Source organism: Rattus norvegicus, chromosome 1, assembly GCF_036323735.1.
Source record: "Rattus norvegicus strain BN/NHsdMcwi chromosome 1, GRCr8, whole genome shotgun sequence".
Taxonomy (NCBI): Eukaryota; Metazoa; Chordata; class Mammalia; order Rodentia; family Muridae; genus Rattus; species Rattus norvegicus.
This window is the reverse complement of record NC_086019.1, coordinates 51152985-51170942: the sequence shown is the minus strand read 5'-3', so window position 1 is coordinate 51170942 and position 17958 is coordinate 51152985. Positions and strand designations below refer to the sequence as shown.

Genomic DNA, 17958 nt, shown 5'->3' with positions numbered 1-17958 from the left:
CGTCCTCCTACCTTTTGGGATCTTCCCCACTTCTGCTAGGATGGAGTCCTTCTGGGCTATTCTAGGACACACCCTGTTCTTTCTGGGCGCCAGTAATCCTGTCACCATGGATAGAGATTGCTCATGTTGTGATGACAAACTGCCTCTTGGCTCTTAGGATCCTGCCTCGGCGTCAAGGTCAGTGCTTCACACTGCAGCACCTGTGGGTACTGTGATCTTAGGGCTTCATGTCATAAGAACGCAGAAACAGCCAAGGTCCACTCATAAGTAAAGAGAAAAGGGGGAAAAAGAAACCAGAGCAGTCTCATCACAGGAACACCCCTCTTCCTCTGGTTTGGTTGGTTGCTTGTTTCCTGGAGTGTTGTTATTAGGATGGAAAGTTCCAGTAGTCTAGAAATGTGTTTCTATGATCAATATACATTACCTGACAGAGGTATCGTAATATTGTGGAAGTTTAGAAAACACAGCCTCTCCACACTGCAGTGCTGGCTGGTTTGCTGGAAGGGGGAGCATCCGCCTTCTGGACCTGGGTTTGTTGGGAAAGCTGCCTCCTCAGGTAGGTAAGTGTGGTGAGCGTAGTGCCTGCACTCTGTTGTGGTCATAGCACTTGGGAGCTGCAGCCCTGCCGCCCTCTAGAACACCGAGTGGGCGGGCGGAAGGGACCAACCACCACTAGTTCTGAATATTTACTGTCAGCTCTGGGTAGTCCTGGGGCAGAGGTCACACATGTTCGTTTGAACAAGTTCCCGACTTGAAAGTTTCTTTCACACGGTGCAGGGGGACTTTATGATAGTTACAGATGTCATCCTGATTGGTCAGATTGCAGGAATAATGGGTCAGTTAAGGTTGGGGCAAGTTCATAGACTCGACAGTTGTTCCATAGATCCAGCCTGTTGGGAAACACACTATATTCCCTCGTCCTGAAGTTCCTTATAGTCCTTGAAAAGGAGCCCTACCTTCTTACTTGGGCAGGCCTCAAATCCTCCCAGCCTGTTCTGCACTGACTCTAGAGTTCACTAGGTCTCCCTTGTGCCAGTTTGTGGAGGGTGCCCACGGGCCTCCCAGAATTCTGGGCAGCCTTCCTAGCTTATGATCCCAAGGCAGCTGGACACCTGGGAGGTAATTGTGGTGTGGCTAGTTTTAGAGACAAGAGCTCACCCTGTAACCCAGGCTAACCTTGAACCTACTCCTGCAGCCAGGGCATATTTTAAGGAACAGAATCAAGTTAAGTTTCCAGGGCTGGAGAGATGGCTCAGTGGTTAAGAGCACTGACTGCTCTTCCAGAGGTCCTGAGTTCAAATCCCAGCAACAACATGGTGGCTCACAGCCATCTGCAATGGGATCCGATGCCCTCTTCTTCTGTGTCTGAAGACAGCTACAGTTTACTTGCATGAAATAAATAAATGTTTCCATCTTGAACCATCATCGTCTGTCTTTGAGAATTTGTGGTCTCATATATTGGGAGAGTCATGAGTGGCACCTTTATTCTAGTATAGGGGTTAGATGCAGTATGTGGCTGCCACTGGGGACAGCCAGCTCGTATGGTGTCATCTCAGTATAGAAAGGATGACTCTCTGCATCAAATCTCGAGACACCCAGTTTCACCGTGCCGATGGCTGATAACACTGTGCTAACTGTGATAACACGGTTTCATCTGCAGGAAATTTGTTTTCAGACAAGAAAGGATGGGCCAGGGTGAAGGGGAACTCCTGCCTTCTTGACTTTTCCCCCCAGTGTTCCCACAAAGACAGATCACTGTTTAAAGAGCAGGAGGACCTAAGAGCTTCATCTGGAGCCACTGTGTTCTTAGTCTTCGGGGTATCTTAGGGAAGCTGGCAAGGCCGGAAACAGAAAAGAAAATACCCAATTTCAAAAAATCTGGAGTGTAAAGGCCAGAACTGTAGTTAGGGAGTGCTAGACCCTTCTGGACCAGCACTGTGCACACTAGAACTAAATCCCTATGAGTTGAACTCCTTTATGCCATCAGGGCTGTCATTGGTGAGTCTTTTGAGATGACACCAAAGGAAGGGTGTTGTTACTGTACCAGCAATTGACAGACTGTGTCACCTCCTAACATCCTGTGTGTGCGGTGAAAAATCGGAGCTTGGGAGGCCAGGAGCATCGAGAGCTAGGCTTCTGTTTGCCTCCTCTAAGAACCAGATGATGAGACGAGGTTGTCTGGGCCTGTTTTCTCTCCCATTGTTCCTATTCTTTCTGGTCCCTTTACATCTACGTGAAGAAAATTAGTTGAACTTCTCATCCTCAAAGATTTCCTCTTGATGTTGAGATTTCAATCATTTAAGACGTTTTCTTCCTTCCTAGCACTGGTTCATTTGAGTTGTTTTTACATTTGTTTTATTTTACTGCGTGCGTGCGTGCGTGCGTGCGTGCGTGCGTGCATGTGTGTGTGTGTGCGTGTGTGCGCGTGTGTGTGTGTATGTGTACACACCATGGCACACATGCAGTCAGAGAACAATTTATGAGCATTGATTCTCTCCTTCCACCATGTGGGTTCTGGGGATCGTACTCAGATTGTTAGGCCTAAAGCGTTCCTTTTCCCTCTCTGTCAGCGTCTCTCAACCTTCCTAAAGCTGGAACCCTTTAACTCAGTTCCTCATGTTGTGGTGACCCACAGCCATAACATTCTGTTCATCACTACTTTGTAACTAATTTTGCTACTGTTACGAATCATAATATAAATCTCTGTCTTTTCTTGGTCTTAGGCGACCCCTGTGAAAGAGCCGTTCATCCCACAAAGGGACCATGATTTCCAGGTCAAAGCACCAGTACTCTAATGTCACTGGCCCTCATTTAAGAGTCTTTATGACTCTGAGATAAGATTTTTTTTTCCACCATAAAATACAGCCATTTGAAATGCACAGTTTATTGAGTTTGGATGAATCATCATGAACTTACCAAGAAGCCATCACCAAAACCCAGCTCAGAACTTTCGGTTGCTCCCTAAACCCTTTGTACCCCATCAGTTGAACCCTCCTCGGATCTCTGGGTCCAAGGTTCTAGCTCTGGGCTTGCTTTTTATGAGCTATTGCATGCCAGTGGCCAACTCTATCCTATTCTGGTTCTGGCTCGGCTCATGCACCAGGGCCTCTTTGGGGTCTACCATATTTCACGTGGCACAGTACTTGGTTCTTTGGCTGTGGTGAGCAGTACCACAGTGCGGGTATTTCACACCTCAGTCACTTGTTCAGTAGATAGTTTTATATCCAGAGCTGGTTTAGTGTTTGCTTAATTGTGATTTTACTGCCCTTATCTCTTATCCAGAATTCTATCAGAAGTAAGGTGTGGTTGTTTGACTAGGTTCGGCCACGCTTAGACTCACGGTTGGGGTGGTTGTCCCACAGGAAGTGACACTATTGAGGAAGTGTGTCCTTGTTGGATAGGTGCGACCTCGTTAGAAGGGGTGTGTGTGTCACTGTGGGGGTGAGCTTTGAGGTCTCAAAGTCTGAGCAGAGTGAGTCTCCTGGCTGGCTTTGGATCAAGATGTAGAACTCTCAGCTTCTACAGCGCCATGACTGCCTGTTCGGCTGCCAGGCTTCCAGCTATGATGATAATGGACTGACCCATTGGTGACCCAACCCCAATTAAACATTGTCCTTTATAAGAGTTGCCTTGGTCATGGTGTCTCTTCACAGCGATGGAACCCTAACTATGACAGAAGTCCCACTCATTTTGCCCCTTCACTTCCACCTCAGCATTCTTTGTAGAAGACAAGCGCTTCTTTACTAAGGGCTGAGAGGGGCGGTTGGAGCAACTTCCTCTACAGAGACACTGCAGGGGTCATCAGTTTCAAGGAGCTTTAACAATTTTTCTGTTGTACCTAATTGGCTTGTGAATTGGGGTCTCATATAGTCCATGTCTTAGTCAGGGTTTGTAATTCCTGCACAAAACATCATGACCAAGAAGCAAGTTGGGGAGCAAAGAATTTAATTCAGCTCACACTTCCACATTGCTGTTCATCACCAAAGGAAGTCAGGACTGGAACTCACACAGGGCAGGAACTTGGAGGCAGGAGCTGATGCAGAGGCCATGGAGGGGTGCTGCTGACTGGATTGCTTCCCCTGGCTTGCTCAGCTTTCTTATAGATCCCAGGACTACCAGCCCAGGGATGGCACCACCCACAATGGGCTGGGCCCTCCCACCTTGATCATTAATTGAAAAAATGCCTTAGAGCTGGATCTCATGGAGGCATTTCCTCAAGGGAGGCTTCGTCCTCTCTGATGGCTATAGTTTGTAGCAAGTTGACATCCAAAACCAGCCAGTACTACTATTAGTCCAGGCTGGTCTTGAACTTTTTTTTTTCTAAAGATTTATTTACTTTATTTATAGATGGTTGTGAGCCACCATGGGGTTGCCGGGAATTGAACTCAGGACCTTTGGAAGAACAGTCAGTTCTCTTAACTGCTGTGCCATCTCTCCAGACAGTCTTGAACTTTTTTTTTTTTTTTTTCGGAGCTGGGGACCGAACCCAGGGCCTTGCACTTGCTAGGCAAGTGCTCTACCACTGAGCTAAATCCCCAACCCTTGAACTTTTTTATGTAGCTAAAGATGCTCCTCCTGCCTTTCCCTCCTGGGTGCTGACATTATACACATGTCACCGTCCTCAAATATTCAACAGCACGCTTTGTGTTTGATGCTATAGATAGACTTCTGGGGAAGTTGGAAATCTCCCAGACATAAAACTAGAAAAGGGGACATCGGTTTTTTACTTCTGTGGGGGAGGGGAGCAATTTAGTTCCAAACCAGTGTGATGAGTAAAGAAATAAGCCATTTCTTCTCCATTATTTACCTCTCTGAGGAGGGAGACGCTTTCTCAGTGTCTCCTGTGTGCCACCATCTCTTGGCCATCAGAAGGCAGCTACCCCCCTGTCTTTTCCCTTACATATTTGAGTCATGAAGTGTCTTGTGAGTTGCACCCTGGTGAGTCTGGAGAATACAGTCACCCATTGCATCCATTGGGGAGCACTGTTTTTATCATGGACGACAGCAGAGAATTTAATCTCCGGCGCTCAGAGTGGTCTTCCCTGAAGGGAAACTGCCCTGTGACCTAGCCAAGTTTTCCTTTGAGACTTCATGCCAAGCCTGGTTTTTCTCAATGGAGGCAGTTGCCGCTTGGCACACAGGCCTCTGCTTGGCTCCCTCTTTGGTAGATTGTCTGCAGAATCACAGTGATGGTACCACAGCCTTTCCCGTCTGCTGGCTGTGCTCGGGGTCAGGGTGATGTTGGATCAACGTTTGTTTCTGCTCCAGTCTCACAGAGGTTGTATGAGTATAGGAAGGTCCATTTTTACCACCCACAGATGCTTCGACAGTGTTGACATCCACCAGGGCTCTTGCTTTGTCACGGCTAAGGATGGATGCCTTCTTCCTGGTAACAGGAATTCCCTCAGGTCTTTCTGCGTGAGGCTTCATTCATTTGCTTTGTTTAACCACATCTGCATGTGGACCTACGCCACTTATGCTTACGGCTTGTCTTCTATAAGAGCAGTGGGTGTGTGTATGTATATACACGTGTGTGCATGTGTGTGTGATATCCAAAGGTTGACACCAGCCATCTCTGTGCTTACTTCTCAGCCTTAATTTCTTGAGGCAGGGTCTCTCAGTGACCCTGGGGTATGTTCATTACACCAGGCCGGCAACTCTGTTCTCCTCCCTAGCACTGGGATTGTAGTGCACACCACTGTATCTGCTTCTTATGTGGGTGCTGGGGGCTGTGAACTCAGGTCCTCATGCCTATGTGGCTCTGAGCCATCTTTTTCCATTGGAGCCCTGGAACATCTATGAATCACATGTGATGTCAGCCATGTTAGCACTGCCCTCCAGAGAGCAAACATGGCCTGTGGTATGCTCTACCACTTGAGAAGTTTGGGAGGCCGGTCACCTGTGTTTCTTGAGTCTCCAAGCCGCCAGAATTTGCTTTCTTAGAAATGGAGTTCCGAGAAGAGCGGGAGCTGTAGCCAGAACAGGCTCGCTTTCAGCACTGAGCTCAGTGCTGCTTTCATTCTGGCCATTGGGCAATGATCTTTAATGAAATTCTGATTAGCATAGGGCTCAGGGCCAAGGCTTAGGAGAGGAAGTTCTAAGTCTGCTCAGTAAACCTCAGGATTTGCTAAATCATACCACTGAGACAGGGCAAATGAAACAGTGCCCCGAGGTTCTGGAAGATGCCTTTCCCCTCTATGCTCTGACCCTCAGTTATGCTAATATGAGTGGGAGAGGGCTGTCAAGCACACAGTAGGTACTGCATAAATGTTAGTTGAACAGATTGCATGTGGGTGCAGACATATATAACTTTAACCATCCGAGGCATTTCCACCGGTTTTCTTAGTCTGTCTTCCCAGTGGTTTTGTGAGTCAGGTCAGGAGGAAGGATGAAAGGGGAAGCGAGGGTCTGAGAGGTTTAGGGACAGACAGCATGGAGTGAGTGGCTGAAGAAATCAAGTCAGAGAACTCTGGGCCTTCGTTCTTTACCTGCACAATGTACATCTGAGTAAACACAGAATAACAAATCACAAGGCGATCATCAAGTGATGGCTATAAACTTGCCATGAATATTAAAAATGATAGCGAGGGGTTGAGGCATATATATATATATATATATATATATATATATATATATATATATCACTGGCTTCTCTTGCAGAGGACCTGGATTTGGTTCTCAGCACCCACATGGGAGCTCACAACTGTCTGTGACATCAGTTCCAGAGGACCCAGTGCTGTCTTCTTATTCCTGCAGGGACTGTATGGATATGGTGCATGTGCATGCATGTGGTGTGCACACATGTATACACACACGAATATAGTAAATATTTTTAAATTCACTGTAAGTCTTTGAACTTTAAAATTTTAAATATATTAGCTAAATGACAGGTAATCTTGGAAAATTGATTGGGAAACACAGAAAAGCAAGAAGGAAATGAATGAGCATGCATGATCCCTGGGAGTGTGGCTTTTTAAGAGGAAATGGTTAAGGCGTAGCCAAGTTGGAGCAGTGCACATCAGGGTGACGTGGTGATTCCAGCCCCAACATTCATTACTGCCTTGCTCATGGCAGTGGGAAAAAAGGGAAGTATTCACCAACACAGGAAGAGATTAAATTTACTGAAATCCTTCTAAAGAATATTTTATTGTTAAAATACTAGAACAGGCTGTGGAGATGGCTCAGTGGTTAAATCATTTCGTGTGTGAGTATGAGGACCTCACTTTGCATCCTCAGAAACCATGCAATTGTGGTACATGTGTGGTAACACAAGTGGAACTCAGAAGGAGACTGGGGATCCCCAGAGCCAGTCTGGAAAAAGTTCTGGGTTTCACTGAATAAGGCGGAGAAGCAGCAATGGTAATGACCGACAGTAACATCAGATCTCACAGGAATCCCCCCCCCCCCACACACACACACATCCCCTCCTCCCCAATGGAAAAGGAAAATAAACCTTAAAACTCAGAACTGGGTATGTGAGACTTAAAAACAGAAAACAGGGTTAAAGGTAGGTTAGAAAAGTGACTATTTCCTCGTTTTCTGCAGGCTGAGAAATCAGGGTAGAAAGAAGAGCTTTTTATGCTTAAACACGGTGAAAAAACGATGGGCCAATTTAAACCAGATTAGATTATAGTAAAGGCAGGTTTATTGGGAAGCTGCTCTCAGGTGGGGAACTTCACTGGCCCCAAGGACCAAAGCCAGGGAATTCAGTTTTGGGGAAAGGTGGGGGTGGGGGGAGAAAGGGCTATGCTAGCTGAGAGAGGAGAGAACAAGAGAATAGAGACTAAAATGTCTGGATTATCTAGGGAAAGGGCCTCTGGGGAAAGGCAGTCCAGCCCCTGGGCTGGAAAGTTCAGGGTTGGGGGCAGGATTGCTGAGGGATTCTGGGAGAACCTGGAGGCCCAGTCTGCTTTGGTGAAGTAGGTAAAGTGTGCACCTCAGTCACTAAAACTAAACAACAACAATAACAACAACGACAGCCATCCTTTTACTTAGCAATAAGTTAAGCCTTTCTAGAGCTCCAAATAAAAACTAACAAACTGAAAAAAGTTCACTTTGAATGTCATAGGCCTGTAACATACAAAGAGCTTGGCCTTTGATATTTGAGACAGGGTCTCTTTCTGCAGTTTTGGCCTTCTTGGAATTTACTATGTAGACCAGGCTGGCCTTGAATTCAAAAATACCATCCTGCTTCTGCCTCTGCCTCTGCCTCTGCCTCTGCCTCTGCCTCTGCCTCTGCCTCTGCCTCTGCCTCTGCCTCTGCCTCTGCCTCTGCCTCTGCCTCTGCCTCTGCCTCTGCCTCTGCCTCTGCCTCTGCCTCTGCCTCCCCCTCTTTGTTGCGGAGGGAAGAGATTAATGAGCGTGAGTTCAAGGCCAGTCTAGGTTACCTTTGGAGACATTGTCTCCAAGAACAGAACAAAAAGTAATTGAAACACAAGATACAAGTTTTAAGGTATGAAGAAATAAGGCATTGTTGAAGAAGTAAATGATTGTTGCCAGTAATCAGGAGAACAGTTACATTAGCATAAAAAGTATTTGGACAGTGTTCACTGGACACTTTCGAAGGATTGTTTTTCAAACCTGCAGGCCCTAAAGACATAGCCCAGAAATCAGGGGAAAGAAAACTTTTATGTCCACAATGTTGACTACTTCATTTTTTATTCTTGAAAAACAAAACCAAAAAACCCGGAAACAAAGCTGGGTAAAGAAGTGTATCCCAGAGTTCAGGGCTAGCCTGGGCCTCATCGTGAGTTCCAAGTTATCCTAGCCTATCAGGTAAAAGAAAGGAAAGGAGGAGAAAAGCTTAAATACACAATGACAAAACAGCGAAGTAGTAATTCAGCTAGCTTAGTGTGACTGATACATAATAAATATTATGGCTAAAAAAAGAACAGTTCAATTACTTAAACAGTACTTTAACACGAAACTGTAACCATGTTTTAAAAACAAAGTCTCCCCTGCAATGGATTATCTAGTGAGGAACAAAACAAAGTCTTCTAGGACGCACTTCAAACAAACAAACAAACAAACAAAAAACCAGAAGAAACAAAGCCCAAATGTGGTTCGCACCCTCCAGGTAGATTTTTGGTTCTGTATCTTAAAGCTTTGCAAGTTCCCTAGTGCGTGTGGCTGACTATAATAATGGGGATAATTTCAAACCATTCATGACTACAGGAGTTGGTAAATGACTCCCACAAATAGTACAGCATCCTTTGCTTTTACCAGATCTATTTGTATTTTAATGGAAACCTCTGTTTTAAAGGGTGAGTCTGTCTGCTGTGAGTTCCTTCCCCCATCTAGTATGTGAGTGCACCTCCCTGCTGGGGTCTAAGTAGCTCATGTGCGTTCCTGTGAGCCACAGTTGCGTGTGTTTGATGTATGGCTTGGTACCTTTGCACTGCCATAAAGAGACACTTTAAGTCGCCTGCAAGGTGTGCTGGAGCAGAGGACAATCCTGTGGGTTTGTCTGCTGGCCTTTGGAAGCAGGCACTGTGAGACGGCCTCTGCCGGGTCCTCGCCACAGTAGCAAGAGAACTGAGGCTTCATCTATCACTGCTGTTGCTTTTAGGTTCTTTGGAAATTCAGAGTGGTCCGAGGGGAAATTGAATTATATTAAATCATCTAGAAATTGGGATCTAATCAACATTTATTGGGGATCTGTGTGTTCTGTCAGAGGTGGAAGGTGTGGGAGTCTGTCCAGACTGGACATACGACCTGTAAGCATTTTAGTTTGCTGGATGCCACATCTTGCCTCTGCAAACCCCAAGAAGGGCCCCGTTAGAACCAAAAGTCTAATGTAATATGTGTATAAAGAAACCACTCAGATCAACTTAAAAAATTTTAAATGACATTTAGTGTGTGCGCACATTACATAGAGGAACGCCATATGGCATATATAGAGGTCAGAGGACCATGCGCGGAAGTGCTCCTCTCTGTCTACCACGTGGGTCCCCAGAGTCAGCGCAGGTTGTCTGGCTTGGTGGCCCGCCGCTTTACTGGCTGCCCCATCTTTGGGGCCCAGAGCGATGACTTTTGTTTGATTCGGTTTTACCGATTTATTTCTTTTGAAGGTAACAGACAAAACAATGTGTTTCGTCAGGATGTTTCATACATCTCTATCAATGAACTGTTGGACTTAATGAATGAAACTCCAAAGACAGACAACCTCCTGTGAATGAATAGACATTATCAATGAATGAGTGAGTGAATGAATGAATGTGTATCTTAAGAAACCCATCCTGGGCTCCTCTTAGAGACTCCTACATCATCACTACCTCATGAAGTACCTGTACGACTCCTGAACTGTTGGACTGGAGAAAGGGCAAGGACTGAAGGTCCAGCTTCAAGCTTCGTCATCGTTATTGGTATTAACGAAGCTTTTCGAGGAACAGCCACTCCGCAGTGACCCCAAAGCGTTTTTCCGATCTGAGTGCTTTGATGTGCTTGTGGCTGTGTTTCAGAGCTGTCTAGAAACAAGGGTACTGTAAGTCAACTTATTTCGGGCACTCACAGCCAGCATTTCTGTCTCTCATAAATGATTCATGTCAGAGAAGCACCTAAGTGCATTTGTGATCTAGGGAGACTCTCCAGGTCCATTATGATTGAGTCCACTCAGGGAAATGGCCTGGGTTCACTTGACATCCCTGTATGAAAATCAAAGCAAAAAAAATTTTTTTTGAAGGTAGTTATATTGATTTCCCACTGACCCCACTGTCTTTACCAGAAAATAAAGATTGGGACCGGCAGTCTCTCCAAGAATTTAGGAGTCAAGGGCACCTCACAAACAGGGACAAGGAGAGAGAAGAGTTACTGGTGTCTGAGATGCAGAAAGGAAATAAAATGCCCATTCCCTCCGAACTACCCTTTCTGGACAGAGCATCCCTGGGGTCACCCACTGAAGACAAGCTCCCATGTCACCGTGGAACCATCACAGACCTTTCCTCAGACTCTTTGTCTGGTTTTCTGTCACCCCAGTACAAATGTATGCTCATTTCTACAAACCCAAACACGAGGGAGCAGGCCTCATACCTCATTTTCTGAGCCATGACACTAGGACTTATGACAGGGGATCTGCAGTTTGCCCATAGAGCCCAGCCTGGAATACGCTGAGGGGAATAGGGAGGTCAGTGCTTTCTGCTGACCCAGGTGAGGAAGCTAAGATTTGGTACAGATGGCTAAGTGTCAAATTCACATGCCCTGACTCTAGGCTTCTTCTCCACACTTATTTATCCCTACACAGAGCCCATTCCCAGGCTCCCAGGTAGCACATGGCAACTCAAAATAAGTCTCGTCTTAATGCTTTCTGGTGCATTTTTGCAAAGCCGACTGGTTTGTACAGTGTCTCCCACCTTTGTGACTTTGTTATCGGCCTCTGAGCTGTGGTTCCTCTCACTTCAGGTCTGAGAGCATCTTCACAGGGCAGAAGTTGGGCCCATGTATATATGGTTTTACCATCTCTGTTGGTTTTCAGCCAGGCCATGCGGCCACAGATATTTTATCCTGTGTGACACGGTAGTCCTAACTGAGTATTTGGCCTAGACAGACTGAATGGGTGGGACCAGGACAGAAGGAGGCAACATGCAATCCCACCAACTTTATAAGATACGGGGGGACTGGTTTGGCCACCTCTGGTGGCTGAGGTTGTCTCCCTAAGTGTCCAATCTTCCTGTCCATCACAAAGCAGCAGGGCACGTCTCTTTGGCCTTAGAGTCTTATTTTAAAAATTACAGAGAACCAAAAGGATTATGGTTAATCCTTTCTCCATAGTTATAAAAAATGGGCTAGAGACATGGCTCAGCATTTAAGAGCACTGGCTGCTCTTGCAGAAGACCCAGGTTCGATTCCCAGCACCCACGTGACTGTCTGTAATTCCAGTTCCAGGCCTTCTGATGCCCTCTTCTGGCTTCTTTGGATATCAGCATTATGTGATATACAGACAGACGTGGAGGCAAAACACCCACACACATACAATAGAATCATGAAAAAAAATTACTAGATGATAAAATAAATCCACGAAAATTACCAGTAAAGTTTCAAATTGATGGTCAGAGGCATAAGAGGAAAAATTAGCAAGAAAAAGATCCGAATTGAGAATCCTGTGGCTGAAATGGTTGAGACGGCAAGAGTTTTGAATTTATATTTTGTTTTTAGTTTTGGGGGATATTTGCGTAAACATGATGGGTTGTCTCAGATATTAGACTCAAATCTAAACTCGAAATTCATGTGTGTCTCCTGCTCTTCGCACACATCGCTGGAAGGTAATCTTATACAATACTTTTAATGATGCTGTGCACAAAGCAGTTTCCAGGAGACATGCCGGGAATTCAGTGAATTTTATGTTTAGATTTTCAGAAGATGCTTATCCTATAGTTAAGCCATTCGGGAAGCTGTAGGGAGGTAGAGGTGAGGAAAGAGAGGAAGGCCACCTACTGAAAGGGTGAGGCTAGGGTGTGTCCTGCCTGATTGCCCTGGGCCCTGTCTGTCACTGCTGAGGACAGTGACACCATTAGCAGATGGGACACTCCAGGAATGTACCCATCTGCGGCTGTATGGAGGACCATGTGGGAAGGATAGCAGTGACCTCCAGCAAGGCTGCTGGTCCTGGCCATGGCATTTCAGTGATAGCAGGGGTGGACTTGAAGGTCATTGGTGAGGTGAATCAAGTGCTTCGTTTTCAGTACCAGTTGGTGATACCATCTTCATGCCTACCTCTCTAGACCCTGAGATGGGGTGGTCGGGCCACCTCCCCACTTTGATGACCCCAGTGGAGGGTGTGACTACCTTTCACGTTCCTCAGCCTCCTTCCTGTTCCCACCATCACAGGCTTATGACCTACCAACTAAGGTCACTACCACGTGGTGGCTGTCATGACGAACACCATGCCCACGTTCAGTTCAAGTTCAACATTTTGTGCTGTTCCCCTCCAGTATCTGAAATGTTTCCTTCACTAACCGTAATCATCTCTTGCAAGGCAGAAACGGGGAAACGTCCATTCATTTAGAAGGTGAATTTTCGGGGCTGGGGATTTAGCTCAGTGGTAGAGCGCTTACCTAGGAAGCGCAAGGCCCTGGGTTCGGTCCCCAGCTCCGAAAAAAAGAACCAAAAAAAAAAAAAAAAAAAGAAGGTGAGTTTTCCCTTCTAAATTTCAGGTTTTCGTTTTATGCTATGGGAACTTATTAATTTTGTTCTCCAATCTTTCATGATACACACTGCCCGAACCTGGGAGTTGGCCCAGTGGGTAAAGAATCTGAGTTCAGCACCCGTGTCAAAAGGTGAACTTGGTAGCATGTCCATAACCTTAGCTCCAGGGGCAGAGAAGGGAGAGTGCAGGGTCTCACTGGCCTAGCCTAGTCTAGCCTAGCAGGGGCTTCTGGCTCAGTGCAAGACTCTGGGAAAATAAGGCAGAGGCATTCAGAAGGAGACACCTGACATGGATGTCTGGCCTTCATAGATCCCAGACACTGTAAATTTTATACTTTTTGTTGGGCATCCTTTAAAATAGCTGTTGGTGAAGAGACCAACCAACTGGCTTCCCTCGGCTGGGTGTAAACAATGTGGTCAGCGCCCTCAAGCCCTCGGTGAAGTGGGGAGAGTTGTGATTGAAGACCATGAACATCCTACCTGCAAGGATGGCATATCAGGGGTGCTCTGGGACTGAGTGGCAAGGGTGGTAGCTCAAAAACTCACCATCACCCCATCCTTAGACACAAGATGGAAATCTGGGTCGATGGGGTGGAAATCTGTGACGCTGAAGACGTTCATGGTGGGTGTGGTCCTGTGATGGTTACCCATCTGGGGCCTCTTGACTTACAGGGAGGGAGTTTTGCAGTGATTAAAAGCACGAGGCCTATTCTAAACCTGGTGGCACATCTCATTCTACCCCTCATTTTACCTTCACACTTTAGCTAGTCTATGGAAATCTGTTCATATGCAGTCAAAGGATGCCCCTCCCCTGGTGGGTCTGTGTGACAGTGACAGAGTGTGATTCATCTGACGCCACCAGCTCCTATCCAAGCCTATTTAGAGCTGTCATGATTCACCATGAGAAATCGGCCAGAGAATGTGTACCCGTGATTCCTTTACCTGCTGTGCGGCTATAATCCCTGCACAGGGAGGCTGAGACATAAAGATACTCTATGCTTGAAGCCAGTCAGGCATTACTTAGTGAGTCCGTGGATGTAGTGTGACCCTGGAGAGAGAGAGAGAGAGAGAGAGAGAGAGAGAGAGAGAGAGAGAGAGAGAGAGAGAGTCAGTCTAAGGGGTAGTTAGCAGATGGCGGTCATTGTCATACAAACCTGACCAACTTGACTATCCTCAGAACCCATATAAAGGATGGAGAATCATCTCACAAACTCATCCTCTGACCTCCACATGCATATTCATATTTTCTCTCTCCCAATCCCCCTTTCCCTCCTCCCCATCTTCCTCCTTCCCTCTCCTTCCCCCCTCCCCTCCCCCTCCCTCTCTCTCCCTCTCTTTCCCCATCCCTCTCCGTCCTTCCTTCTTCCTCCCTCCCCATCCTGCTCCCACCATGTCCCCAGAATAAAAAGAAAGGCAACGTTTCTGTCTTTATTTTTTTCTCCCGTTATTCATCTGTTTTTCTTAGTTTTCGTTTCCTTGGATATAAAGCTCTGCATATTTGCTTTTCTCCTGTGAGCTGCTCAGAACTATGAAATATAAATACAGACGTATATTTTCTGTGTCTTAGATTTTCACTGCCCCGTAATTAGATTCTGGAGAAGGATGACGGGCTGTTCATTAGAGGACATAATGAAGTCCAGAGTGATTTATGGGCTCCAGGGCTTGGCACGCTTAAGCGGACATCGCGTACCATTACAGAGAACTTGGACAGAGCCCTGCTCTATGAAATTTTAAAATAAGCTAATTTTATATAAGCAGCTGCCAAACCATTAGACAATGATGATATTTTAATTGAGGAATACTTTTTGTTCAAGATGGTCCTGCGGATGGTTAAATTCACTCTAGAACACTTTCTCTCTGGTTTTGTTTTGGGACTTAGGCCAGCATCACTGCAGAGACTCTCAAACCTAAACTTAGCCTGTTTGTCAGGACTCTGTACTATGTGGCTTGCTTGGGGGTTGCACACATTTCTTGCCATCTTTGTGAAGAATGGCTAAATTCATCCACCTGAAGTGTACCCAGTGATCAGAATGTTCTATGCCCCAAAACAACCTCACTCATTTCTCCCAGGCCAACACCAGTCCCCTCCCCATTGACCCTGGCTGTCCATAGATGCTAGCCTAGAAACTGGATTTGTCAACTGTCCCCTCTTTAGCTGCTACTGTCATTCCCAGCTCCTGAAGCCACACCTGCTTTCTTTATCCAGTCACCTGGGTCTCCTTGAGGACCGCCTCTGCAGGTCAGTGCTGGGAGAGGGTTTGGAAATTACCTTACCTTTGCCCCTTTCTTCCTGAGGTGGTGACCTTGGCCCAGCCTCCAGGCAGGCTGACATGTGAGAGTATGGTGTGCATGTGTGTGTTCGAGGGATGAGCATGTGCACATGTGTGGAATGTGAGGTATGTTCGTGCACATGTGTTTGATGTGTACACTCATGTAGTATGTGAATACAGGTATATGGGGTGCATTGTGTATCTCTATAAAGATATCTGCTGTTAACATTCTGGCTAGGTTTTCAGTGTTCTTTCTCTATGTGATTTCAGGATTATAATTATGTATAACTCTGTACCCTTGTCATTTAGTATAGTGAAAATGGATCCTTTTCCTAGATACCTGCTATAAGAAAGTTAATCTTCTCCTTGAGCTGGATCACTGGTGGTTGGTCTTATCGATCAATCGAGTGGCAGGAAGATGTTTAGGACCTTGTCCTGCACTTACTTGCAAAGAAGATGAGTAGGTTTGTACTCCGTGGAAGTTCCACTGTGCCTCAGTTCCTTCAGAATGGGGCATTATAGTTTAAAAACAAGCAAGCTTTGTTTGGAATGTAGCCTTCAGCTTCTGTGCTCTCTCTTTGTGTGTTTTGTACCCTGCGCTGCAGTTGGAGGCTCCAGGTTCTTAGCTGGTGCTAAGTTGGCATGGAAAATTCAGCAATTTTTGTTTTGTTTTTTGTTTTCAACACAGTGTTTCTCTGTGTAACTCTTGCTGTCCCGGAACTTGCTCTGTAGACCAGGCTTGCCCTGAATTCACAGATCCACCTGCTTCTGCCCCTCATGTGCTGAGATGGATGGATGAATGGATGGGTAGATAGATGATAGATAGATAGATAGATAGATAGATAGATAGATAGATAGATAGATGATAGATAGATAGATAGATAGATGATTTAAAAGTAAAACTTATCTCCTAATCCCATTTTAGACTCAGCCTCTCATCCTGAGTGTGGCTGTCCTCATTCTTTCTTTATAGCTACAGATCCCCGGGTGAGGCACAGTACATAGGTCTCCTATTGGTTTAGGCTGTGTCTCCGTTTAGAGACTAGTTCAGTTCAGACTCTCCTGGGTGGAATGTCCCTGTTTCTCCATCAGTGTAGGCCCTCAGCAAATGAAACTGTCTTCTTTAACATCCATAACCCTTGTCAAGAGTATAAAGTCTGTGTGCATGTGTACGTACACAGGTGTGTATGTATGCATGCGTGTAGCTCAGTGCCTGGAAGCTTCATGTTAGATATGTTTCCTGAGGATTCCACGAGTTTGGTGCTTTCTGTTGCCTTGTGCTTTATGTAAATTATTAGCTCATGAGAGAGATGAAGTCATGTGAGTTTTATAAAATTTTATTTACTTTTATTTCATGTGCCTGGGTGTTTTGCCTGTATGTATGTGTGTGTGTGTGTGTAAGTATGTGTGTGTGTGTGTGTGTACTTGTGTGTGTGTGTAATTGTGTGTGTGTGTGTGTGTGTACACCATGCGCACACAGCGCCCACAGATGCCAGAACACAGCATCAGAACCCCTAGCATGGGAGTTACAGATGCTTGTGAGTCACAGTACGTGTGCTTGGAATTGAACCAGGTCTTCTGTGGGAACAGAAAGTGCTATCTCACCAGCCCGGTCATTTCAGTTTCTGAGGTGCATCTTGTCCCATCCCAAATTCCTACCAGGAAGCACAGATGAGATTGAAAGTGTGGGGGATGGGTGCCAGGCCTTGCTTCGAGTCACACTGAGGAGCTGCTAGCATCTAAAGAAACACGAAGGAGGAAGACAGTCCATCCACAGCCCACAGCTTCCTCAGAAACACCATACCTCTGTCTCTCAGGCGCTCCCTCCTTGTTTGCGTATGTGCTTGGGAGTGAGAGACCCTCCTTCTTGTAGGCCTCGTGTATCTCAGCTGCGTTATTACCTTCAGCCCTCACAAGTGCCGGGGTCAGACGGTTCCATTCTGATTTTACAGAGAGGAGTGACTGAGCCTGGGCTTCTGTCTGAGCTTCCAGGCTCAGATATTGGTCTATGGTGCCCTGAATGCTCACCATTGTGCCACAGTGTCCGAAGCACACTGTGGGACTTGAGTTCTCAATGGCCCCAGCTCCTTCCCATTTCAGCATTTTCCATGTTACTGATTGCTGGATGACCCCCCCTCCTTCTTTCTTTTCAGTGAGCAGCATGCTTTCCTTCCCTCATAGACAGGCAGACCTCTCCCCTTCACCCTACACCCTTGCCACTGGCCACATCAACCTCTAAGAGCTGGGACAGGGTTCAACCAAGTTCCATTTCCACGAGACAGGTCTCATTCTCTTGGCAGACAAAACCAGCAAAATACAGGTCTAAGCCATGACTCTTCCACCCGTCAAGCCACCCTTAATGGATGGATGGCTGTGATGAACCATAGAGGCAGAGGTGAGTTCTATCTCTATCTGTTGATCTGTCTGTCTATCTATCTATCTATCTATCTATCTATCTATCTATCTATCTATCTATCTGTCTTCTATCTATCTGTCATCTATCTATCTGTCATCTATCTATCTGTCATCTATCTATCTGTCATCTATC

The 17958-nt window shown here is 46.1% G+C and overlaps 1 protein-coding gene across 3 annotated transcripts in view; it reads left to right on the top strand.

The window, feature by feature from the left end:
• Agpat4 (1-acylglycerol-3-phosphate O-acyltransferase 4) overlaps nucleotides 1-17958 on the top strand; it is a 106468-nt gene that overhangs the window by 10606 nt on the left and 77904 nt on the right. The window contains exon 1 of one of the 3 annotated variants that reach the window (XM_006227856.5): nucleotides 16226-17805. The exons of the other annotated variants lie outside the window; for them this stretch is intronic. Coding sequence (XP_006227918.1) covers nucleotides 17778-17805 — 28 coding nt within the window. The 5' untranslated portion in view covers nucleotides 16226-17777. Of the gene's footprint in view, nucleotides 1-16225; nucleotides 17806-17958 lie in introns of those variants that run through there. 3 annotated transcript variants of the gene reach the window in all.